The sequence below is a fragment of the Schistocerca nitens genome, chromosome 2 (assembly GCF_023898315.1).
Source record: "Schistocerca nitens isolate TAMUIC-IGC-003100 chromosome 2, iqSchNite1.1, whole genome shotgun sequence".
NCBI lineage: Eukaryota > Metazoa > Arthropoda > Insecta > Orthoptera > Acrididae > Schistocerca > Schistocerca nitens.
In genome coordinates this window covers 888,066,954-888,094,911 of record NC_064615.1, presented here as the reverse complement: position 1 = coordinate 888,094,911, position 27,958 = coordinate 888,066,954, and the positions used below count along the sequence as shown (strand labels likewise).

At 38.4% G+C, this 27,958-nt stretch overlaps 1 protein-coding gene across 1 annotated transcript; it reads right to left on the bottom strand.

Annotated features, from left to right (window-relative positions):
* Positions 1 to 17,566: 17,566 nt before the first annotated feature.
* LOC126234695 (cell division cycle-associated 7-like protein) lies at positions 17,567 to 19,765 on the bottom strand. The gene has a single exon (XM_049943434.1). The coding sequence runs from the start codon at positions 19,608 to 19,610 to the stop codon at positions 18,837 to 18,839; it is 774 nt and encodes a 257-aa protein (XP_049799391.1). The 5' UTR covers positions 19,611 to 19,765; the 3' UTR covers positions 17,567 to 18,836.
* Between the last annotated feature and the right edge of the window lie 8,193 nt (positions 19,766 to 27,958).

The following is a 27,958-nucleotide window of genomic DNA, read 5'->3' as shown; positions in this document are numbered from 1 at the left end:
ACTTGACCAGGCTAGTTTAGGGCATCTATCATTCACACACTGTGAAATTACAGGGGATGAAATTGTGGGCTATATAATGATCAATGCCTACACAACTTTGGAGATTTAGTGCATCACATATCTGATCTGTGATTGAATACCCGTATATTGTATTACCAATCTTATTCGTAGCTGACACTCACAGGACCAGCAGAAAGTCCACCCTCATCACTTACATTGAAATTTTCCATTTGCCAGAATCACCCTCTCTTCAATACTGTAGCTGGGTAATTCAGTTGCTCATCAGTGTAACACATGCTCAGGGATACCACCCTTACTCTTATACAACCCGATAGCACTCAAGTAAACTACCATCTAGGCATTGGAGATAGTGTTTGACCACGGAGTCAAAACAACAAATATCCAACTGCGTAGTAAATGTGCAACTGCAAATGGAATAAACATATGTTGATAAGTGAGTTACAACAACATTTCAGTCTGCTTTGCACTTCTAAATATCTCTTATTCTATTTAATATCAGATAATGATGCAGACATATTATGAATAATTTAACTGCCTTCTCTCTTACAATATAATCCAACAGGTACCTATGGAACAGTAACAAAATAGACAAGAAAACAACTTTGGTGCACCCTTTGTATGATCATTTTTATTTCAAAATAGAAATTTGAACTCTGTTGCAAATGTCTTCAACAAATTGCTTGCAAGCATTGGTACAGAAATGGGTACCCAGTAAATTCAAAACTAAATTCCAAAAAAAATTATCTTGCCAGCAACTCTTACATATCTATTGGAATATGGGAGTACAATTCCTGCTGATTCTATATCGCTTAACCTTTAGGAGTTGATCATTCTGTTTGTTCTTTGATGAGTATACATTTACTTTTGTAAATTGAGTACCAGTAAATAAACTGTAGCTGAATTAGATAACTGTAAAAGCTGCAACCCATTTGAAATTAGAGCTTCAAGTTTATCACTTGTATGCTAATAGAATTTAAGGGAAAAGTGTACTACGTTAGTATTAAAAAGCACTAAATGAAAACTCCACTTTATTTATTTTACATATCTTCTAGGCTAATATTGCACCACATGTGTTACTAACCTGTCTCTGCCTATATTTTAATGAAAGAATGGAATAATCGTGGTGAATATGTCACGTTTTGTAACATTATGATCATCATCATCATCATCATCATCATTATTACAATCATATGCAAACGATTGATAGTGTTTCATTTTTCTGGGGTTGCATTGTAATTAGACCCTAATCAATTTTGATTGATTTTATGACAAGGGACCGATGACCTCAGCAGTTTGGTCCCTTAGAAATTCAAACACATTTGAATATTTTTTATGACAAAAAAATTACAAATTTTGTCAGTATATAGAAATGTAATGGGGACTAAAAGAAAAAAACCTTAAAATGAACATGATATACTTTAATCAAGAAATAAATACAGCAGGTTCTGCCATTGGAATTAAGAGTAAGAGCAAATAGATGCACAACTGTTCACCAAGTTGCCACCCAGAAGAAAAAAGGGGCTACCAACTGTATCCCCTCAATGACTGCTGAGCAAACGTTGATGCTTATGGAGCTCCGCAGCATGCGTCTAGTTCACGCACTGACTGCTGTTCATTGGCTACGAAGATTGCAATTTGCACACCATTACGGCTGGATGTCCGTCAAGTGGTAACAGGTGGCCTTATCAGATGAATCAACTTTTATGCTCCATCGGATAGATGGCTGTGGGTGTGTAAGGTGTGAAATGCTTAAAAGCAAATATCCTCCAATCATCATCAGGAGGGTCCCAGCTGGAGGAACAAGTGTTATAGTCTCGGGAATGTTTTCATGGCATTCCCTGGGGCATCCTGTCATTCAGAAAGGCACAATGGATCAACAAAAGTAGGCATCTATTCTTGGGGAACATATTCTGACTTTTAAGAGGTGGTCACATTAATGTGACTGGACAGTGAAGAATGAGGCTAGATTGGAAAGGAAGTAAATGTGATTAATAAACATTGTTCCTAGTGTAAATCAGGGAGCACACAATATCATATATTTCAGTAAAAAATTACACATTTTACAAAGATATCTATCTATAAAATCCAAATACCCTTTGAATAAAACAATTATGGAAGAAACAGTAACAGACTAGTCTCATAAAGACACAAACATGGACGTTATCTTAGCTTCTCTATTCCCCACTTCTTCTTACTCTCATTTTCTTTTGAGAACCTCTCAGCTGTCCCTTTCTCTGATATTGTTTCACTATACCTACCAAGTGTATGTCTGAGGCTGTGTATTAACTGCTTTGTTATAGTTACAGATTCAACACCCCCATCTTGCCACCATTGGTGAACAACACAAACGGTTATGAAAGAGGCTTCAACCAATTTTCTGGCGAGAATGGAGTAGTCAGAGAAACCTCTTTCAATTCTGGCATCCCCATGGAAGAGACTGCAAGCAAGTTTGATAAATTTCTTTGCTTTTTCATGTCCACTCTTGACCCAAAAGAACTGATTGATGCAGACACACACACTATCATATTCTTTGAAGATTTCCATTACTGATACAATCTCTATTAGATTTTGGAACGGGCAGTAGCATCATCCTCATGGCCACCAAAGCAATTTAAGGTAGTGAGATGTGTCATTGCTATGCCTAACTGTCTCTTCTCACGGTCGGCATTAATTGCCACTTCTGGGACTAAACACGGAATGCCCTTTGTAAAGAAACAAGCCGGAGGGGGAGGGAGGAGGGGCCAAGATTAATCAAGTATTTTGGACACCATACTATTCATAAATGTAAGGCACTTGCTACTGAATGCCAAGATACCTTTCTCCGATATGTCACATTAACCCAGAGCTGTTTTGGTTCTTACTTGATCTCCACTTGCTGAGGTTGGAACTGATTTACATTGTGAGCTAACTCTCACTCTCACACACACCCTCCCCCTCAATACCTATGACACTCAGGAGTTCCAGTAGTGGCCTTAAGTTTTGGTTTTGCCTACTTCTGTTCCTTCTTTACTCTTTATACTACCTTTACACTTTTTTCATGGGTGTTTAATATTTGCCGACCTCAGACTGATACCATTTTATTTTTCACTCGCCAAACAGCACAAAACTTCTATGGAAAAACAGAGGTGCTTGTAATATTGTTGAAATCAGCTTGGCAGGACATTTTTAAATATATTATATAAAGCTCCCAGAAACTGAACAAGATTCCAACAAACGCTAGTACAACCTATCAAAATGCCCATGCCCTGTATGTAAGTCAGGTGTCAAAGTCCAAAAGCATGGGACCCTCTGTATTGCCCTGAAGTTTAAGCTTGCTTTTCAGTTCTCTTTGTAATGTCTTATTAACGTTAAGGCCACCCATGGACACCAGAACAACTTGCCTTTTCAGATTTAACTCTTCCTGGGATCATTTGCCTCAAATCAACTAAATTTTTTGCAGCATTTTTTCACGAAAACATTGAAGTGAGGTGCCTGTTAAAAAACATGGCCCAACTCATTACCCCAAAAACTTACAAATAGATCAGGTTCAGTCCCTTCCATAGCCACAGGCAGCAACAATCTCCTGTAGTTGTTTAGTGAAAAACTGCTCCAGTTAGAACACAATGCCATAATTTACTTTTTTCTTCTTAAGCTGCATTTTGGAGGCAATGTTAATGTATGGGAACACATCTGGTAAGAGACTAACAAGTTACCAATGTCCCCAGAAGATCGGTGTCTCACAGCGGCCAACAGACATAAACAGATCTCCGCTTTCATCACGGCACCCTCAGCACATAATCTAGCATCATCAGCCATCGTCTAAAAGTTCCTGCAGTAAGTGTTTGATGTGACTGCCTTGGGGTAAGATCTGGTTGCTGGGACACATCACAACTGCATGCTACACTGCTACACTCCCTACCTGTGCTGCAGTAAACTAAAAATTCACAAACACTAATTAGATATACTAGTGTTCTTCATTCACACTGGTAATTTTATTTCCGAGTCACCTGCTGAATCAAGGGCACCATCAGGATTGTCCTTTCCGTTGCCGGAGATGGCAATCAGCTAAGGGCATCCCGAGGTGGCAGGCAGCACTGCAAGGGCTATGTCTGAGGCAGCAGCATTGGGGCCATGGCTATTTATGGCAATTAGCATTGATATAGACACCGTAACCTTTCTAGTAACCTTGAGCACAGCATGCTTCTTTCTTTTTCATGGGCAAGGCATACTTGCCTATATTCCTGAGCAAGAAGTTAGTTTTACAGAGTGAACCAGACACTGAATTTTTCAGATGTGTGCTGCGGTCCACCAAAATTCCAGATCCTCAGTCCACGGAGGTTTGACACCCACTTCCAGTTCATCAAATAACCCCCGAGATAACATACATATTAGACAGGATCACATCCAAACAATACAGATAGATGTGGCCAACAGTTCACAAATGTGGAAAGCTACTAAAATATTTCACAACGTGCACTTGTTTCTTTCTTATGAGCAACTTCCACCCTAATCCCTCTACAACATCTCTCCCTGAGAGGATCCAAAGTAAGTCAATAAAATCTTCCTTACATGCATGTAATTGAAAGTAGTTTATGTTGACTAAGACCTACAGCAGCATTGGAAATATTAGCTAGCAAGGATTGAAATGACACTAAGATTAGCCCCCCGCCCCCCCCCCCCCCAAAAAAAAAAAAAAAAAAAAAAAAAAAAAAAACTGCATGAGGCCCCTACTGTCACAGTCCTCACCTTCCGGCCAACTGTATTGCCCTGCAGGCTTTAGCTCAATGTTGACTAAACAACCATATGCCAAAGCCCAACGACTGCTTATTAGGAACCTAATTACAGTATTTTATGTCTATCGTTAAAAATCTATAATCAATCCTATTCGTACACAAAGCAATCAGACCAATAGCTGTTGGCACGTGCAACGGTAATTTTTTGGTATATAACCACAAAATGTACTGTATGCAAACCTATCGAGCTCTAGTACCCCTGGTTCAACATAAAAGTATTTGAATAGGCCACAAACTCCCCTAAAAGCAAACACCTTTGTGATAACATCATGTTAGCAAACAAGGTAGTACATTTGAAAAGATGTACATGTAAATCACACCAAATACCCATAACAGATCCTTACTGGTCACAAACACACAAAATCACGGTACGACAACAAACCAGTGTAGTACAGCCAGGCATGCAAGCCACATCACGTCAACAACAACAAACCTTCACACAGTGACCAATGACCTCCAGTTTGGTCCCCCCCCCTCCTCTTTCAATCCAAGCAACCAACCTCCGCACAGCTTGACTGGACTCTGCCGGGCTGGGCTGGGCTGGCTGGCCGCTGTATTGGACTGAGTGAGGGGAACGGTTGAGGACAGTCTCACTGCACCAGACTGTGGGTGAACAGTGAGAACAGCACTGCATTAAGTCAAGCAGAAGAAAAGCAAATGTGTATGCCCAAAATCAAATGAGACCCCCTTCTCCAGAGTTTTTAGGCAAAATCCAAATATTTCCTGGGTTTTCCAGAACAAAAAATTCCCAGAGTATTTTATTTTCCAGGACGCCAGACACCCTGATAAGAGAAAGGCATCAATGTGTCTTTTGGCAAAACTGCAATTTTGTCTCCTGAAGGTAAGTACTAGCCATTCATTGTCTCCTTATTGTTAATAGTATTGTGTCCTGTATAAGCAGATTACAGTAATTGCTTTACTATATTCACAAAATCCTGGATGCATTCATCTTGTCTGAAACTTTACCTTATTATACAGGTACATTGCATGACTGAACAAATGAATTTCTGTTCTATTCACTCTTTTCTCAATCCTACCTCAATCACAGAGTGTTTCCTCCTCTTTAACAGCGAGATACTGATTTAGGTACCTGTAACAGACATGGACGCACCCATCCTAGAATCTGTGGCTGATGACTGGTGCATTCAGTTTCTATTTTATATCTACAATATATGGAGAACGAAGGAAAAAAACTGCAGCAACAGACTAAAATGTTTGTATTATGAAGTGCTATGACAGAAGCAACAGTGTTGATACAGGCAAAAACTACAAAAAAAAAAAAAAATGCAGTTGAATAGAACCTCAAAAAATGATACAAAGTGATAACAAGGGTCAGAAGATATTAATTCTTCCTAGCAGTCATATACGTCACTCCACTAAAATTATGAACAATTTTGATAACTTAAATACTGTGTGTCCTCTATTATGAAACATAATGCTCAGTTAAAAGACAGGAAGAATATATGAAACCTGAGTGTCATCAGCTAGATGGGGCAAACAACATCACAAAGAAATTTGAGGATTTCAAATGCACACGAACAGATCCTCTTCGAAAATTAGTACACACAAAAGCCATCTTTTACACAATTCTGTACACATACTATGTACAAAAACTGAGTAACTGAATGTCTGCTGCTACCAAATTCTCAATGAGCACTGCGAGAAATTACAAGCATGTGATGGTAATGGACATCAATGCATTTCATGAATGAACTTCACTTGTGAATGCAAGGCAAAGAGAAATTATGTAGACATTTATAGCTAGCACTAGAGACCTGTTTGCAAATACCAGCACTAACAGTCAGAGTGTGAATACCTTTCAGCAATTATGAAAGTGAAAATACAAGAAAAATCCACAGTGAAAACACTCAGTCATCTCGGCAGAAGCAAACGAAAAACCAGGAGCCACAAGAAAGAACCATACAACACAATCGCTCAAAAAAGATGCAGCAAAACAAAACAGTCAAGGATTAAACCGGGAAGCGATATCATCATCATCATCATCATCATCATCTAGCCTAACAAAAGAAACTCAGCCAAGATCTACATCCGAAGTGCCAACTCACCAAAATACAGCATGTGCAGAAAGTAAACTCTATAAAGCTAAATTAGATCAAGCACACGTCAAAGCCATCTGCTTGAATAGAAAACAGACTAGCACCTCTTAATCTAGCTAGTTATTCTTGTCAAAATTAAAGGGAAGTGGAACAGCTCAAATGCCTCACAAAGCACAATACAATGCTAATAGAAAAAGATTCTGAATTTTCTTAAATTGCCTTGACAGACTATGACATACTGATACTGAATATGTACAGATGATCACTAAACATTTAAAATTGGTCCTCAATCAGATTTTCATAACTGTAGATAAAACTATACCACTAAACTGAAATCATTAACACAGGTTAAGTCATCACAAAGCTCAGATGCCAACAGTGAATTTAAATGGCAAAACGCAATGGCCTATAAAAACTGCAATCAAAAGGCAATTTAAAGATGAAAATATAAAGCTTTTTAATTGTCTTTCAAGGACTATGAATTGGACAGAGGTATATGAAGAAAATGATGTTAACAAGATGATTGATTCCTTTCATAAAACATTTCTCCACTTTTCAATACTGCATTTCCATTGAAGTCAAGGAGAATCGGAAGCAAAGGCACAAATTCATGGGTGACAAAAGGGATAAGACACTAGCTAAAACAAGCACTAACTGAAGAACTACGTGAAAGACCAAGAAGTTGATAATTTTAGAACATACTGTAAGTCTTACTGTGCTGTTTCAACAAGCAAAAAAATTATGTAATGATAAATGAATAAAAGACACTAATAATAAAATGAAAAGCATTTGCAAATCTGTGAAAAATGACACTAATACCAACCAACATGCTATAAACAAAACTATAAATCTAAATGATGAGATCAGAACCAGAAAAATCTCTTAATTGATGCATCCTTTAGTAGTGAAGCTGTTCCAGGCATCCTGAAAGTTCCTAAAGTTAACTCACTCCATAAAAAGGGACCTGAAATTATGTAGCTAGGACAACTGATCAAATTTTCAAAAATATTTGAGAAATTGTTTTACTGACAGTCTCTCTAACATTGTAGCACCAGCATAGCGTTGGAGGGGGGGGGGGGGGGACCACAGCAAAGTCTGAATAGCTCAACACAGTCAAAGTCATTAGATAACACAGAAACTACTATTGTTATTGAACCCTTGAAACACGAAGATATTTTAGGTTACACGGAGCACCAACCAAGGGCAAATTTTGCCCGAATTACAGTAAGTTGTAAATCTTGTAATTTGTTGTAATATGTATTTATTTTATGTAATTCTGTTCCCATTGAGATATTAGTTTAACAGGAAATAGTGACAACATAATTGAAAGCTTAATTTTTTAACACTCATAGAGAGAATATAACAACCAAGAATGGTCAAATCTTGGTCAATGAAAGTGTCTGTAAACAAGATAAGAAGGTTTGTAACTGAATACAAAGGCTGTCTGAAGTTTCTATGCACTCTTTGATCTATTAACTGAATAATACAGCTTTGCCATTGAAAGTAAGTTTCTAAAATAGAAATGAAAACACTTCCTAAAATACTTGTTATTGTACATTGAAAACTCTCTGAAAACACTTTTCACTTGGAGAGAATATTTTCACTTACAGATGACATATACCTCCTGCACACAAAATGGTTGATTCTGAATAGTCTTACACAGACGGCACCCACAGCTACCACATGTTAACTTGGTTTTTGTGATGTTCTCTCTTTGCTCTCTGGTTACTTGCATTCTTCCAGCATAAGTAGCACCTTGCTTTCCTAGTTGGTTCTTCATTTGCAGCAATATTGTTTACCTCTAATGTCTTTCCTAGGATTACTCCCGTTGTGCAAATAGTAGGAAACCGGAGTCCTTTCAAATCCATGGGCATCCACGCCTCCCTTAGTGGATTTATAGTAAAGGTTTGTGTGTGTGTGTGTTATCTTTTTTGGTGTATCAACTTCTACTCCTGCATTACGATGTTGTGTAGACATCAACAGATTTTTCTTTGGTTTTTGCTTTGTGATGTAAGAGAGAATGGTTACTGGAGGCTTCTTAGAAGATGGGTCCGTGAATGCGAATTTGGAGGAATACAGCTCTCTGCCTGCAGTCATCTTACGTTCCTGCAGTACATATTTCCTGTTTTATTTGAGTGTTCCAACTAATGTAAATTTGTAGTCTTGATAGAGAATGTCCGGCAACACAGAAGTGTAGAAGCAGTCAGTTGTGACATGGTAGCCTGTATTCTTTATTGGCTCCACCAGTCTCTTCACAATCTCGAGAGGACCCCATTCACTGGCAGGTCTACTGTCTTTTCCAGCATACACTTCCATTTTTATTATGTATCATTCAGTTGCATTACAAAGCAATCTGACTAATATTCCACATTTTCCAGGTCTGTCTTTGAGGAAAACTTTGAAAGGCTAACAACCTCTGAAAAAACACATTTCATCAATTGTATTGTCAGGTCCACTTCTGAAGTACCGTGGGAATATTCCATTCAATACTTCACGCAGCGGCACAAATTTGTCACGTACACGTCTTTCTGACCTGGTGCCTTTATCATCAAAGTGAAGAATTTTCAATAGCTGATATGCTCTTGTCTTACCCATAGCTCCTCTATAAATCGCTCTTCCCAATAAATTTGACCATAAATCAGATAAAGAAATATTGGTGTCCTGGTAAACACCCATTAGAATTAAAATTCCCATCAATGCATATATTTCAGAATCACTAGTGGGAGATAAGTTTTCTCTTTCAGTTTCTTCATTTGTATGGTCAAGTATTTTCCTTACTAATTCACGAGTGAAAATTTTTTTAAATGATTCACATATGCTTGTTACTTTCCCAACACTGGTTATTCCTTTACGTTCACAGACTATGTTACCAAAATCCCTTTTACTATGTCTCTGAGCTTCTGCAAGATGCACTCTGCCAGAACTTGTAACATATTTATTTGGAGCATTACCTGCATGGTTTGTTTCTTCTTCATTGTCCTCCGCTTCTTCACAGGAATCCTTTTCTACTTCTGTATGATCTGACTCAAAATCACTTAAATCTGATAATTCGTCACCGAGTAACAGTTCAACAAGAACTTCTGTGTCGTTCAAGCCTCTATAACTCATCTTACAAAATCTACTTTACAATAAAGCCAACACTCTACTGTGACAAACTGCTAATAGTAATAATGGCAAGTCTAAAATCAACAATGAAAGTGAAACTCAACAATTAGATGCTCGACCACTGTAAAACTCATGTTCGAGATTGCCAACTGAATAAAAAAAGAAACACATACGGGCAATTTTTGCCCGTGCTTGGTGTTTCTCGGGTTAATTGGATAGATAAAAAAATCTACTCGCCAAGCGGCGGCAGAACACACACATAAAACACTTGTGATTGGCAAGCTTTCGGAGCCAGTGGCTCCTCCTTCAGGCAGAAGGGGAAGGGTGAAAGAAAATGGGGAGGTCTAGGAAAAGGGGGAGATTTTGGGAAAATCACCCAGAATCGCAGGTCATGGGAGACTTACCATATGGGATGAGAAGGAAAGACCGTACTTACCTGTCCAATAAGTCTCCCGTGACCTGCAGTTCTGGGTGACTTTCCCGAAATCTCCCCCTTTTCCTTCACCCTTCTGCCTGAAGGACCCACTGGATCTGAAAGCTTTGCCAATCACAACAGTCTTTTATGTATGTGTTCTGCTGCCACTTGGTGAGTAGATTTTTTACCTATCCAATTAAATAATCTTATCAATAATTGATTGTTTTCTCTGTTAAAGGAACTCCTAGTGGTGTTTTTTAGACCTGCCTAAAGCTTTTCATGTCACTGACTAAAACATACTCCTTAGCTAACAGAGGTATAAGAGGAACTGCAAACTAACAGTTTGAATGACGTCTTCAAACACAGTACACAAAGTCAAAATGAAATCTGAAAAAGAATACTCATGACCATGAGTGTACTGTGGATTCTTCTGAGATAATGTTTGTCAGATATGGTGTATCGCAAGGCTCAATCCTGGGATCCATACTTATTTTGGCATACATTGAGGATATTAAGCTTACTTTCCTCCCCCCATGAACCATGGACCTTGCCATTGGTGGGGAGGCTTGCGTACCTCAGTGATACAGATAGCCATACCGTAGGTGCAACCACAATGGAGGGATATCTGTTAAGAGGCAAGACCAACGTGTGGTTCCTGAAAAGGGGCAGCAGCGTTTTCAGTAGTTGCAAGGTTAACAGTCTGAATGATTGACTAATCTGGCCTTTTAACACTAACCAAAACATCCTTGCTGTGCTGCTACTGCGAACGGCTGAAAGCAAGGGGAAACTACAGCTTTAATTTTTCCCGAGGGCATGCAGCTTTACTGTATGATTAAATGATGATGGCGCCCTCTTGGGTAAAATATTCCAGAGCTAAAATAGTCCCCCATTCAGATCTCCAGGCGGGGACTACTCAGGAGGACATCATTATTAGGAGGAAGAAAACCGGAGTTCTTCGGATTGGAGCGTGGAATGTCGGATCCCTTAATTGGGCAGGTAGGTTAGAAAATTTAAAAAGGGAAATGGATAGGTTGGATATAGTGGGAATTAGTGAAGTTCAGTGGCAAGAGGAACAAGACTCTTGGTCAGGTGAATATACGGTTATAAAGACAAAATCAAATAGGGGTAATGCAGGAGTAGGTTTAATAATGAATAAAAAAATAGGAGTGCAGGTAAGCTACTACAAACAGCATAGTGAACACATTATTGTGGCCAAGACAGACACAAAGCCCACACCTACCACAGTAGTACAAGTTTATATGCCAACTAGCTCTGCAGGTGACAAAGAGATTGATGAAATGTATGATGGGATAAAAGAAATCATTCAGATAGTGAAGGGAGATGAAAATTTAATAGTCACGGGTGACTGGAATTCGATAGTAGGAAAAGGAAGAGAAGGAAATGTAGTAGGTGAATATGGTATGGGGGTAAGAAATGAAAGAGGATGCCGCCTGGTAGAATTTTGCACAGAGCATAACTTAATCATAGCTAACACTTGGTTCAAGAATCATAACAGGAAGTTGTATACATGGAAGAAGCCTGGAGATACTGACAGGTTTCAGATAGATTATATAATGGTAAGACAGAGATTTAGGAACCAGGTTTTTAATTGTAAGACATTTCCAGGGGCAGATGTGGACTCTGACCACAATCTATTGGTTATGAACTGAAGAAACTGCAAAAAGGTGGGAATTTAGGAAGATGGGACCTGGATAAACTGACAGGAGACCAGAGGTTGTAGAGAGTTTCAGGGAGAGCATAAGGGAATGATCAACAGGAATGGGGGAAAGAAATACAGTAGAAGAAGAATGGGTAGCTTTGAGGGATGAAATAGTGAAGGCAGCAGAGGATCAAGTGGGTAAAAAGACTAGGGCTAGTAGAAATCCTTGAGTAACAGAAGAAATATTGACTTTAATTGATGAAAGGAGAAAATATAAAAATGCAGTAAATGAAGCAGGCAAAAAAGAATATAAATCTCTCAAAAATGAGATCAACAGGAAGTGCAAAATGGCTAAGCAGGGATGGCTAGAGGACAAATGTAAGAATGTAGAGGCTTATCTCACAAGGGGTAAGATAGATACTGCCTACAGGAAAATTAAAGAAACCTTTGGAGAAAAGAGAACCACGTGTATGAATATCCAGGGCTCTGATGAAAACCCAGTTCTAAGCAAAGAAGGGAAAGCAGAAAGGTGGAAGGAGTATATAGAGGGACTATACAAGAGCGATGTACTTGAGGGCAATGTTATAGAAAGGGAAGAGGATGTAGATGAAGAGGAAATGGGAGATATGATTCTGCGTGAAGAGTTTGACAGAGCACTGAAAGACCTAAGTCGAAACAAAGCCCCAGGCGTAGACAACATTCCATTGACAGCCTTGGGAGAGCCAGTCCTGACAAAACTCTACCATCTGGGGAGCAAAATATATGAGACAGGTGAAATACCCTCAGACTTCAAGAAGAATATAATAATTCCAATCCCAAAGAAAGCAGGCATTGACAGATGTGAAAATTACCAAACTATCAGTTTAATAAGTCACGGCTGCAAAATACTAACGCAAATTCTTTACAGACGAATGGAAAAACTGGTAGAAGACGACCTCGGGGAAGATCAGTTTGGATTCCGTAAAAATATTGGAACACGTGAGGCAATACTGACCCTATGACTTATCTTAGAAGCTAGATTAAGGAAAGGCAAACCTACGTTTCTATCATTTGTAGACTTGGAGAAAGCTTTTGACAATGTTGAGTGGAATACTCTCTTTCAAATTCTGAAGGTGGCAGGGGTAAAATACAGGGAGTGAAAGGCTATTTACAATTTGTACAGAAACCAGATGGCAGTTATAAAAGTCGAGGGACATGAAAGAAAAGCAGTGGTTGGGAAGGGAGGGAGACAGGGTTGTAGCCTATCCCCGATGTTATTCAATCTGTATATTGAGCAAGCAGTAAAGGAAACAAAAGAAAAATTTGGAGTAGGTATTAAAATCCATGGAGAAGAAATAAAAACTGAGGTTCGCAGATGACACTGTCATTCTGTCAGAGACAGCAAAGGACTTGGAAGAGCAGTTGAACATCAACAAAAGCAAAACGAGGATAATGGAATGTAGTCTAATGAAGTCAGGTGATGCTGAGGCGATTAGATTAGGAAATGAGACAAAGCGGTAGATGGGTTTTGCTATTTGGGGAGCAAAATAACTGATGATGGTCGAAGTAGAGAGGATATAAAATGTAGACTGGCAATGGCAAGGAAAACGTTTCTGAAGAAGAGAAATTTGTTAACATCGAATATAGATTTAAGTGTCAGGAAGTCATTTCTGAAAGTATTTGTATGGAGTGTAGCCATGTATGGATGTGAAACGTGTACGATAAATAGTTTAGACAAGAAGAGAATAGAAACTTTCGAAATGTGGTTCTACAGAAGAATGCTGAAGATCAGATGGGCAGACCACATAACTAATGAGGAAATACTGAATAGAATTGGGGAAAGGAGGAATTTGTGGCATAACTTGACTAGAAGAAGGGATCGGTTGGTAGGACATATTGAGAAATCAAGGGATCACCAATTTAGTACTGGAGGGCACCGTGGAGGGTAAAAGTCGTAGAGGGAGACGAAGAGATGAATACACTAAGCAGATTCAGAAGGATGTAGTTTGCAGTAGGTACTGGGAGATGAGGAAGCTTGCCAGGATAGAGTAACACGGAGAGCTGCAACAAATCAGACTCTGGATTGAAGACCAGAACAACAACAACAACAGCAAGCTTACTTTAGAGCATTCTACACTATTTGCTGATTACAAATATTCTGGTAATAGGTGCAGACAAATCTGACCATGACCAAAGGGTTGAATCACTTATGTCTTGACTGAGCAAATGGTTCAATGAGAATAATCTCATATAAATGTACAAAGAAACAACTCGCATCTCAAAAACGAGAAAGCCCCAACGTGCTCCTAAACAACCAAGAGCTATCCACATGAGCTCTGCTAAGTTCTTTGTATATGGATTGAAGAACATCTAATAAAATACATGTCAACTATATCTCTCATAAGCTAGTAACTGTGTATTATATTTTAAGTTTACTAAGCAAATAAGTTACCAAATTAGTCCTTATGCAGTACAGTAGTCTTACTTTCACTCCTCATACAGTACAGTATCATGAATGAGATTTTCACTCTGCAGCGGAGTGTGCGCTGATATGAAACTTCCTGGCAGATTAAAACTGTGTGCCCGACCGAGACTCGAACTCGGGACCTTTGCCTTTCGCGGGCAAGTGCTCTACCACTGAGCTACCGAAGCACGACCAGGAGAGCTTCTGTAAAGTTTGGAAGGTAGGAGACGAGGTACTGGCAGAAGTAAAGCTGTGAGTACCGGTCGTGAGTCGTGCTTCGGTAGCTCAGTGGTAGAGCACTTGCCCGCGAAAGGCAAAGGTCCCGAGTTCGAGTCTCGGTCGGGCACACAGTTTTAATCTGCCAGGAAGTTTCAGTACAGTATCATGTTTTGGGGGGTAAATCACCCTGCAGGAGAGAGCTCTTCAGAATGAACAAAGCAAGACATGTATAACAGCATTCTGGGATATTATGAATTGTGCAGTAACATTTAAGAAACTTGGCATTATGATACTACCATTTGTTTACACTTTTAGTATTATTTCATTTGTTAAGACCTACTTAGTTAAGAAAGCTCATTAATATTAAATGAACACACTCGTAAGTATGAAATGAGACAGCGGTCTGATATACACATCATTCATGTTGAGATACGGATGTATATAATGTACCAGATGAAGCAATGAACAAAATTACCAAGGGCTTTCATCTAAAAATTTTAAAAAATCATTTTGGAGCAAAAATTTGACACTGTAAATGATTTTTTAAAAGGATTATAAATGCTAACTAATTTCTTAATATTAGATCACTTATTCCTGATAATTAAGTACAGTGATGCGCGCGCGTGCGCTGTTAAATTTATTTGGTAGATATTCTGTATAGGAATTCAAACTCAAATTTCTAAATTTATTCCTAGGAATAAGTGCGCGCGCACACACACACACACACACACACACACACACATACACACTTATTCCTAGGAATAAATTTAGAAATTTGAGTTTGAATTCCTATACAGAATATCTACCAAATAAATTTAACAGCCTTGCATGTGCAATGGAAATTTTAGCAACTGCCATTCATGTGGACACCTGGAACATAGCATACTGTAGCTACTTTAAATCTGTTATTAGATATAGCATAATTTTTGGGAAAACTGAGGAAACATTACATGAATTATAAAGTTGCAAAATAAAATCATCCATAGGATGTGCCGAGGGCATCACGCTGACCTTTATTTAAAGACCTAAAAATATTAACTGTCCTCTCTTTATATATCTGAGGTGATTCTTTTCTAACACAACATAGCTAATCTCTTAAAAAATCATTTTGAACACTCATATATGACTACTCAGTATATGGCCATGAAAACCCAACACAAAAGGGAATAGGAATATGAAGATTAATATTTTTTACGCTATTTTCAAATTGAAAGATGCTACTACTCTGTGAAAGGTTTCATGAAGGATGAAGAAATACTTTGAGCTGGAACCCTAAAATGGAATAAAAAATTATGTCAGTTAGAGTGGACGAAAATATTGAAAGTTTGACAAATTTTAAATAAGTAAATTCTTCCCAAAGTAATACAGTAAGTGTGACAAAATTTCAAATAAGCAAACTTTAACCTTGACATATCACACATATTTTCTGAAATTCTGTATGTTATGAGATGAATAAAACAAACACACGCACTCATACACACAAAAACCAAGCACACCTCACACCCACAAGTGGCAACATGGGCCACGCTGGAGTTGTGTGTGTTTCTTTGAAGTATAATAAATGTTCATTTTCTTTAAAATATGTAATATAATGGTCTGTATTTGCTCCCAACTGTTCCCTCGCATTTCATAGCATTGTAAAAAGAAGTTACAACCCACCTAACAAGTGAAAGTACGTGTGATACCTGTTACCTTCTTGTAATATTACACAGACTTATGTGCAGCAAATTGTAAAAAGGTATATGTGACTTGTCCAATATCACATGCTCAAATTACACAAACTGTGATTTCTTGGATGCATAAAATACAACACAAACATGTCTTCAGAATTATTAGCCTGTTTCCATCAACCTTTTGTCAAACCATTTTAAGAAACTCAAGAGACTTGCCACTGCAGTACTTCAGTGTATGCATATTCCACCGACACTCACATCCAATGGCCCTGTTCATTGACAGCATGAAACATACCAGTCATCTCACCGTAATTAATGATAAGATGTCCTTATCCTAAAGAATTTAACTCTGGTACAAAAAAAGAGGTAAGTTACAGAATTAATAAAATCTTTCACTCATCACCAAGCACTGTTCAATGTTAAAACAATAATAATGCACGACTCAAAATAATTCTATAAACTGAGTCTTCCAGCCATTATATAAAATACTTAATGCCCCTATAATTATTTCTGATTTGTTAAATTAATTACACTCCCCGAAGTTCTTTGTACTATGCTTCATAATGACCTTTCCAACAACTTTACACAAAACAAAAAAGGTCTTTTTCAGTGACAGCTTATAGTTGGTCTACAGTTCTTCAGCCATATTTTAAGGCATTCAAGTAATTCCAGCAATATCTATAACTTAAGAAACAGGCCACTATCATTGTTCATATAAATTCTGTCATGCACCTCACCCCCCTTTGTTGGTCCTTAAGCCAATAGCCATCGACGAAAAATACTAAAACTTTTAAGTTAAAATGTAACTTTTTACCTAAATGTAATGACAGAGATGGCATTGCAAAAGCAGTCGGATATGAGGTATTGCACAGTATAGCACAAATTAAAAGTCTTTGTATACAGTGGAACTTTTCAAGTGTATCAATCATTTAACATGCTGACTGTCACGAGGTCGCAGCATAGCCTTAGGCCTAACTCTTGTGTGCCTTCTGGCGGCCATAGCAGACACACTCAACTGCCACCATGGTCTGGCCACGAAACATCTATCATTTTTCGTGTGGCAGTGATACTAGGATCATTTTACATTAAGAGTTTCATCAAAACACTAAAATTAGCTTTTCATGATAATGTTACATCACCATTAAAAGACCTGAAAATAAAGTAAAAAGCTATTTTATTCATTAGTTTTCAATAACACACTTACTGCCAAAGCAATAATATTTATTCCACTATTTCTAAAATACAAACACATTTGAAATCAGATCTGCAATTGTCTATGTTTACACACTAGTTAAAGTGCTCGACAGCTTCTCGCAAAATATGAACAGACCTTTCTGAATGGGTCAGGACACAGTTAAAACTGTCTACATCATTGTATTAAAATGTTTTTTTTATTTATGTGTGCCCTTTAGCAGTCACTACAGCTTCTTTAGTTTAATGTCTGATCTATTTTCCTGTAAAAAACAGTACCACAAAAGTCTTACATTTCAGTATTTCATATGGTGTGCTTGACTACATTTTATACTGAGCCAAAATTTAAAAAACAGAAGCTGTTCTGGTCTAGACATAATAATACAATTCATAAAAAAATTTCCCGTGTATTAATGTACTTTATACATGAAATTTATTTATCATAAAGCATTCATGTCCCAAGTAACAATATAAAATCAATGGCTCCGAAAAACTTTTCACTGTATTTTCTTTGGCATTTTAAGTCATGCTTTGTGTGTTCCTTAAAACGAAATCATTTTCATGCATGGGCTGTTCTTTCATTTAGTGGAAATTGCCATACTTACAACATATTACAATCCACACATGAGTGTGGAGTGTAACATAGGCCTCCTGTAAAGTTAACCATTTTTATTGTGAAATAACTCAATACTATCCAAAAATGACGAAATTAGTAACCTGCTAATTTAGATAATGAAATAAAAGAGCAGTGTACACAGGAAAAGGCTTATTTATGGGAATTACAGTGGCTGTGGGCCCACACATAAAAAAGATTCTGCACACACAAAAAAAGGTGTTATTGATACATATCAAGACCCAATCTTTTGTACTATGTAACTACAACTGTACAGCACATGTAACAGGTAACACTTGCATTGTACATGAAAAACTTTTATATCTCTTACATTAATGGTAACCAGAAGGATTTGTGAATTGTTCCACTACAAACAAATAAGCTGAAACAATTAAATGTTTTGTAGAATATTTTGTGCTTAATTACATACTGAGGTTGTACTTTAAATTTAGGTAATCCAGTAGCAACAACCCACACAGCATCACAATATTTTTTTCCATTTTAAGGCAAATGTAATCATTATGTAATTCACTTAAATTCGAATTTTAAAGTAAGAGTTAAGTCTTGGAATACTAGTAATTCCGTGTCATTACAAAAGGAACCAGTATGTCTTCCGGAGTACAGTTCTTTCACACATGTATGGCTCAGCCATAACTTGGGTGACAACTTATTCTGATTCCACAATTATCCCCTCGTCCCCTATCTTTATTTCTTCCTTGGCTACTAAGTAGTCCAGAACTGACTTATAGCCCAACGACCTTGCTATGGGAGTAAGTTGACCAGCAGGCTGCATTCCTCTCATCTTCATGTGCACTGAACAAATGCAAACGTTTCTACACGGGGGGCACGTCCACTCTGGATCCCGAAGTGCTTCCGCAACGCTTTCTCCGTAGTGATTGCTTAGGCAAGGGCCGCAAAACGACCCTTGACCGCCCACACATCGAGAGGACCTACACATAGTCTTTGTGTCCATGGTTTTCTGCCTACACTGATGACACAGAACACCGTGTACAGAGTTATACTCCTTCATCCCATACTTATGAATCCTTTCTATCATTTCATCGGTGACTTCTTCAACTGGTATTGCCTTAGGAGGTGGTGCTACACTAATTGTATGTCTTCTCTTAATTCTCATTTTGAAGACCGGTTTGCGTTCGGTATCAGATTCAGAGTCGTTGGTATCAATATCAACTTCAGAACCTGTTGAGCTACAGCGGCCACTCAATCTGGTAGAACGTCGAGGATTTAGGATGAATTTCTGATCACGCTTAAATATATACTCTGTTCTGGCACCTCTTTTGATCCCTTTTTTAGAGTTTTTACGATTTAATTCTTCCGCTTTCTCACGTGCCTCCTTCATGATTGAACTCAACATTAATTTCAGCGACTCTGGGTCAGTATTTGCTACATCTATAGAACTTACGCCCACGTTAGATGCCATGGTAAGGCGGAGATAGTTTAGCACCGGTTAGATAATTTTCCACTACACTGAACAGTCAATCAATCACTGTCACACTCACTTTATGGTTACAAACACCTGTTGAATTCAGTTCCCGCCAGAAGTGTCTCGATTACAAAATACTGGAACTAGTAAACTTTGGGTCAGAGACATTAGAGACCAGTGAAACATAGTACCGCTGGTTTCATGGCTGTTTCACACTACTTCATTCTACCTCCATGATTCAATCAGTCCAACGAGCCGTTGCAACAAATTATAACTTACCAGGAAAGAACAAATACAAAACAAAAAAGTAGTGTATTGTACACCAAAGAAATAAAACTGTATAATGAAGCGCCTAAAAATATTAAAGAGGTTGAAACAAAGTTGTTTTAAAAGGCAGGTGGTAAAAATACTTGTCTAGCGATACATACTGAAATTACTTCAGATAACACAAAGTAGGAGTTTACAAAAAAAATCGTTGGGTTGTACCTGGAAAGTCTTTGAACCAACTTTCATTAATAACTCGAAAATGAAAGATTTCGAACATTTGTCTATATACAATTTTTCCTTGTTTTGGTGCCGGCCGGGATTGCCGAGTGGTTCTAGGCGCTACGATCTGGAACCGCGTGACCGCTACGGTCGCAGGTTCGAATCCTGCCTCGGGCATGGATGTATGTGATGACCTTAGGTTAGTTAGGTTTAAGTAGTTTTAAGTTCTAGGGGACTGATGACCTCAGAAGTTAAGTGCCATAGTGCTCAGAGCCATTTGAACCTTGTTTTGGTGTAAGGACTTGTCACCAAAGTTTAGAAAAGTATTTCTGAAACACCCTGTGTAATGCAGAGTAGCAACAGCATGGAAAGTTGTTCCAAAAAAGAAGAGAAGTTTGTTATGTATAATATAATTTTGAGGAATGTAGCCGTATACTGAAACGAAATGTCAACAATAGGCAGTATAGACAAGAAGAGAATAGGTGCTTTTGAAAATGTGTTGTTAAAGAAGACTACTGAAGATTGTGCAGATAGGCCAGAAACTGGCTGATGAGACACACCTTGAAGCATCACAGAATGGTCAATTTAATTCTGTGTGTGAGGTGGTGGTGGGGGGGGGGGAGGTGGAGGCCTGTTGTAGAGGGACACAAGGTAAGCAGGTTCAAGTGTATCTAACTGCAGTAGTTACCTGACTCTTCTTCTGGTTTTGTTTTTGAGAGTAAACTTGTATTTACGTGTAAGAAAAACAGCAGTGACTACCATTCAGAAATGAACGCTATCAGTTTCGTGACGTGATTCACAATTCTTGTCATATTTACATCAAAGTCGGTCATTGTCAGTTATAATGCAACAGAGAAAGCACCAGGTATAAACATCAAAAAACCGGATATTTTTTCCTGGCTTAAAAACAAAAATATTAAGCAAAGTATAAACCAGACTCGTGCCGATCTCCTGTAGTTCATTAATTTATACAAGTCATATGACAGAACAAACAAACTTGACTTCCTTGAGCGTGAATGTGTCACACAGTTCCGCGTTTATCCACGTGTCACTGTCAGTGCAGCCCTAAGGAATTAATTTAAGCAAAGGATAAGGCTATATGAGAGAACAAAACATTCAAGATAATGTCGCTTATGTATGAGGCAAAGGACAACATTCCGGACATATCTGTGCAGCATGCTGAAAAGCTTCAGAAAGAATAATTTGCGAGTGATGATGGATATAAGCCTTGAACCTATCATCGTGAATTTACAGTCAGGTTCTTTGGAAACAGACTCAAATAGAAGTGACGGTGGTCTTACAATGTAGACTTTTGAACAAAGTAATAATATTTCTTGGTTTTAAAGACTCGCAGTTTAAAAAATGTGTTTGTCAACGTATCAGCTGCATACACAATAATGAGAACTTTCTAGCCTTTTTGATTAGGACGTTGTCTCCTTTGAATTATACAGACTATAATGTTCAACATATTGTCCAAGGAGAAGTTAAGCTTCTCCTACCATGTTGTATTCTCTAATAACATGCGAGAATGCAGCTGGATGAATTCATCAAAAGTCCAATATTTCCACACGTAAAACCCTGTCCTTTTCAAGGAACGAACTGGATAAGACCCTAATATGACAGTAACTCTTACTCGTCGAGATATGGTTGGTTTTCGATGTTATCGGTCATCATTCCTGGAGTTATTCGCAGATGATGGTTAACTGCTTGCTTGTTCAATGGATTATAAATGCAGTCTCTCAGTGTAATGTCGAATGAGTTAGTTTACACTCATAATGCACGTTAACAGCGAAAAATATGACAACTTACTGACCATTTTTACGATAGTCTTTTCATTAGTTTTTCCTATCACTGATTCTTTTTTACACGAAGTAATTACACTTAAATACAGTCAAACACACCAACACACATACCTTATACACAGTTTTTTAAAATTCTATTGAGTAGAACCAGTTGTCAAGCAAGTATAATGATTTCGTTTGTGGCTGAAGTTAATTCTGTTCTGTATTAAATTTTTCCTTACTATGCAGTTCCAATCGCAGTAAATAATAACTGTTGCAAGAACTTTCAATAATCTTGTCGTTAGACAATTGTGATTTTGAGAAAAATTGTACTTCACGTCTTCACAAAGCTGTGTCAACTGTTCTCGCCTCCTGACGTCATGCAGAGTAAATCTGCGGAGCAGTAGACGCAACGTCATCAAGACATAAATTATTATTTCTCTCATACGACTGATCGAAATTGGTTTCAATATTCATTATTTCCCTCTTAGGTTTGAATGTATAATACAACGTACCGCAGGCAAATGAGCCTGACTGTTGTCTGCAGCAATGTAGTTTGGCAACGTGGACTTTGTTTGCCTGCTCTCTGGTGCTGCACATTTGCAGTATTCATCCCTCCACTGCTCCGTCTCTATGCACATAAGCCCATTCTTAAGTGACGCAAACTATAGTACTGAATAAATTCAATTTTTTGTTGTCAGATTATGGTGTGTTACTTGCGCACCCATGTGAAAGTTTCGTCTTAAATAATGACAGTATTTGAAACAAGAATAGTCACTGAGATAAAGACAGTTGTGGGAATGAAGAGAAAACATCTTGAATAATGAACCAAACGACGTGAAATAATAATCATGAATTTTTGATATGTCTTTCTATGTACATTTCCACTCACACAGTTTTCAACGAAAATCTTTGCAGAGCATTTCATAACCGCATTATAAACAATATTTGATGTAAGAATGTAATCTTCATGTACTTTCTTTTTTTTTCTTTAAGGGATATAAAAATGTTAGTTGACTTAGTTAGCCTTGGAAGGGCTGCTTACAGTTATCCATGTGTAAAGATGGGATTTGAGGAATACAGTCCTGCCATTTCAAGCATTTGGCACTGTAACTCATTTACAGTAGTCGTAAATGCAATTTCAATAGATGACTGTCATCTTGTCAACTGAAAAGGCATGCTTGGATCAGATGGTATTAAGTTATCCATGGTATTACAACAGTGTTGCCAGAGTCAGTAACCTCAGCATTAATTATATTTTCACTGAGTTTTGTTACAATCATGTGATTAAACCCTTTTAGCGTTCAGGTTTCTTCTTAACATAATAATAGTGTGTTTCTTTAATGTAAGTTTATATGGCGGTTATCCTGGCAGATCTAATGACTGTAAGAAATCTACAGGATTTTTCTCGTTTTGGAAAGTATATCTGCTTAGAAACGTCAGCTTGTATGAGGGACAGAAATAATGGACTATCACAGTGCTCATGGTTATTATCTATGACAATGCTGTATACGAATTACTGTGTTAATAAGTACTTTGAAGAAAATAAAATGATGATGTAATAAGATATATGAAAAAGGAGTCCCTTATTGGTGATTAATAACTTAGCTTTGTAAAGTATGGTATGAAGCTGGGCATCCATGATGCACTTTCACATATGATAGCTAAAATTCAGTTTTATGTTAAAATTTTCCGCAAACAGTAAGTTTTAGCACAAAATCGGAATGCAATTATAGAAACTAGTTACAAAACATTTCTAAAGATACCCCAGTCATCCTTGTATGATTGGTATGCGCTGAGATAGAGGGATGTTGACTTTAAAATAATATATATGATTAGCACGAAAGTTTATTTATACTGTTGACTTGACTTGACTTAATTCCTTGGGCCCCTATGGGGGCATAGGGCATCCAGGAGAACTCGCCATCCGTCTCTGTCTTTGGCCATTTGCCTCAATTCTGCCCAGGTCTTGCCAACTCTTTTTGCTTCCCCTTCCACCATCCTCTTCCATGTGCCCCTTGGTCTTCCTCTCTTCCTTGTTCCCTGGGGATTCCATTCCAATGCTTTTTTCTCGATGTTTCCATCTGGTTTTCTCAAGGTGTGCCCCAACCAGCCCCACTTTCTCTCTCGTATCTGGTATTTTATAGGTATCTGGTTTGTTATTCGCCAGAGCTCCTCATTACATATTTTTTCTGGCCACCAGATATTCATGATGCGTCGAAGACATCTATTTATGAAGCTTTGTAACTGGGTTGTTATCTTTTTATCCATTTTCCAGCTTTCACTGGCGTACAGAAGGACAGCCTTCACATTTGTATTAAAAATACGGATTTTTGTTCTGTATGTGATATTTCTATTTTTCCATATTGGATACAATTGTATGAAGGCAGCATTTGCCTTTTTAATGCGGTTTTTCACGTCATCTCCAGCTCCACCATCTTCCGCCACTATACTACCCAGATACAGGAATGAGTTGACAATCTCCACTCGCTGTTCACCTATTAACAGGGGCACCTCCATGTTACCTGAATTTACTCTCATTTCCTTTGTTTTGCCTGTATTTATCTTGAGGCCAGCAGTCTCTGCTTCTTCTTTCAGCAAGCTTAATTTAGCTTGCATATCAGTCAGCCTTGGAGCTAATAAAACTATGTCGTCTGCAAAATCCAAATCCTCCAGACGTTCGTGGATCCCCCACTGGATTCCTTGTCTCCTGCCTGCTGTGACTCTTCTCATAACAGAGTCTAGGAATGAGTAGAAAAAGTGTTGGTGACAAAATGCAACCCTGCCGGACTCCAGTTGTTACTTTTATGGGCTCTGTCATATTTCCCTTGTGGAGTAATCAGCATTCGTAGCCATCATATAGATCTTTTATGATGTTTAAGATCTTCTGTGGTATGCCATACTTCCGCAACACCTGCCAGAGCACTTTATGTTTCACGAAATCGAAGGCCTTTTGAAAATCAATGAATGCCAGGTACATGGTTGCTTGGAATTCTTTGCTTTGCTCTAAGATGATCCTAAGAGTGTTAATAAGATCAACACAGCTGCGTTGTTCCCTAAAACCGGCCTGTTCTTTACGCAGTCGCTTTTCAAGGGATTCTTTAATTCTGTTTAAAATAATTCTGGTGAGGACCTTACTGGGCACTGACAACAATGTAATACCATGCCAGTTGTTACAGTCTGACAAATTTCCCTTTTTTGGGAGCTTTACCACCAAGCCATTTTTCCACTCCTTTGGAGATTTCTCTTCAAGCCAAATATGCTTCAGCAAAGGATGGAGCATTTTAACAGTACTTTCAGTATCGGCTTTTAAGAGCTCCGGTGCTATGTTGTCTAGGCCTGGAGCCTTTGTATTTTTTAGTGTTTTCAAGGCAATCCTAATTTCGTCCATTGTGGGGCACTGCAAATTTATATTTTGGTCTTCTTCGACTTCCTCTGGAACATCTCTTACTTGTTTCTCTTTGTTGGCTTCACAGTTTAACAGTTTCCTGAAGTCCTCCTCCCATCTCTGTAGCTGTGCCTGTTGAGTTGTAAGCATCACACCATTCTTGTTCATAGCTGGTCCTTCATGTCTGAAGTTCATTGACAACCGTTTGGTAATGTTGTAGAGGTCTTTCATATTTCCTTGTCTTGCTGCCTCTTCTGCTAATTTTGCTTGCTCATCTATCCATTTCCTTTTATCTCGACGTAGCAATGTTTTCACTTTTTTGTTTGCCTCCATGTATTCTTTATGCGCTTCGCTCTTCTGCGCTATTGTCTTACAAAAATTTAACTTGAGTTTTAATTCTTTCCTGTGGCTGATTTCATTCCACGTAGCATCGGAGGTCCATTCCTTCCTTTGATGTGCCTTAAATCCTAGGATTTTTTCTCCCACATCTAAATAACTGTTCTTGATTTTTTGCCAGCATGTTTCAATTCCCTCTTCCATAAAGTTTTCTTCAGAGAGGACCTGGAATCTGTTTTGTAGTTCAAGGGCAAATGTTTCTTTGATCTGTTGGTCTTTTAATCTTGCCACCTCTATTTTCTTGCACTTATAATTGAGCTTGGTACTATTTGCCACTATCTTCAGTCTGAATTCCGCCAAAACTAGGTGGTGGTCACTTCCAAAGTCTGCCCTTCTTCTATTTCTGACATCTAACAGAGAGTGTCGGAACTTGCAGCTTATGACTATGTGGTCTATTTGATTTTCGGTGACGTGGTCTGGAGAAACCCATGTTATCTTATGGCAGTTACGATGTGGAAACAATGTGCTTCCAATGACTAGGTCATGTTGAGCGCATGTATCTATCAACAATTCACCATTTACATTCCTGATCCCCATGCCATGCACGCCCATGATACGTTCAAGCCCTTCATTTTCTGAACCAACTTTTGCGTTCAAGTCACCCATTAAAATTTTTATGTCCCTAGAATTTATCTGTCTAAGAACTCCATTAAGCTCTGTATAAAATGCATCTTTTAATTCTCCTTTAGCTATTTCAGTAGGTGCATAGCATTGAATTACAGTGACATATCGCACTTTTGTTTTAAAGCGTGCGGTTATTATCCGTTCTGAGACTGGTTTCCACTCCAGTAAGCTCTTCTTGCTGCTTTTAGATAGTAAGAGCCCTACACCATTCTTGTGCATCGCGTCCTCACCTGTCTGACCCGCATACAGCAACACTCCACCATTTTGTGTTTGGAATTCCCCAGATTCTGGCCACCTTACTTCACTTAGTCCCAATATATCTAGTCGATAGTTCTCCATCTCTTTTTCAACTTGTATTAGTCTCCCTGCCTCTCTCAACGTCCTTACATTCCAAAAACCGATACGGGTTTTCCTTTTCAGGCCAAAGGTCATATCCTTAAGATCCATCTGGCTGTTTCTGCTTTTAGTTTCTGTGATATGTGTTTTTTGGTGGTGCGGGTTATCAGCCCACAGCCCCCGAGTGTCCTGGTGGGGATGCCACCTCATGGCCTGGACACCCGCCAAGGTTTTATTTCAGGGCCTTACCCCTTAGATAGCTTGTCTTCACCACGACTACAGAACGCTATCCATACCTTCGCAGTAAGGCCTATGTGCATCAACGTTGTTCTGGTTTCCAAGGATCTTCCGCTGTCCACATTAGGGGACTGTGTCTGCTGCCACACAATCACAAGGAGGAAAAGGAAATGAAGGGAATGTATAGGATGGGACAGAACAGAATAGGATAGGACAGGACACTAGATGGGACGTTGTGAGACACACTTTGTCTGGATCCTCTATGGAGACCTGTCCGGCTTGGGAGGCACTGCCGGTAGTTACACCACTGCCGGCATAGCCCTCCACTTCATTGGATCACTGTTACACATAGCAAAAACCACAGTCTTTTAGTAGTGATTAGCCAGGCAACTACCAGCCATAGAGTACCTGCCAACTGCTAAGTACTAAGGAACTGTCTGTGGCACTGACTGACTCAGAGTGATCCAACAGGTTTTTTTTCTTAAGAAGTCCCTAGACTATCAGTAATATTAGACAATATATTGATGGTTGGCTCCAGACAATGAAGAACTATTGCACAAATTTTGTGTCAAATCTCAGATGTGAAAACATGGTGCATGTGGATACCAGCTGCTATTTGGCTCTTTGGCTGGGTTTCTTTTGCGTAAGGAAAAGAGGAAGTTTAGATGGGTGAAGGAGTGGTATATGAAAAGAGAAATACTGACACCTGAAAATTTACGAATCATCTTGAGAATAAGTGACCAAAGCTGCTATCAGAATTTTTGGAACATGGACACTCATTCATTTCATGTACTTTCGCAAATGGTTACACCTATAATTGCGATTATCTCTGCAAACCATTTATTCATTTAGATTCAGTTTTAAAAATACAAGAAGTACACACTTTTTTAATTTAATGGTGCTAAAAAATTTTACTTCCATTGTGAAAAGTTCATGACATCAAAGTACCAAAATGTAGGCTCCAGTACCTTGTCAGTGTCAGCTCCGCTATTGGATGGACCCTTAATTTTTTTCAGTTTTTTGTATAATTTGTCTGAAAAGAATTTAATTTATTTTGTAAATGATACTCATCTGCTTCCTTGTATTTCTACAATAAC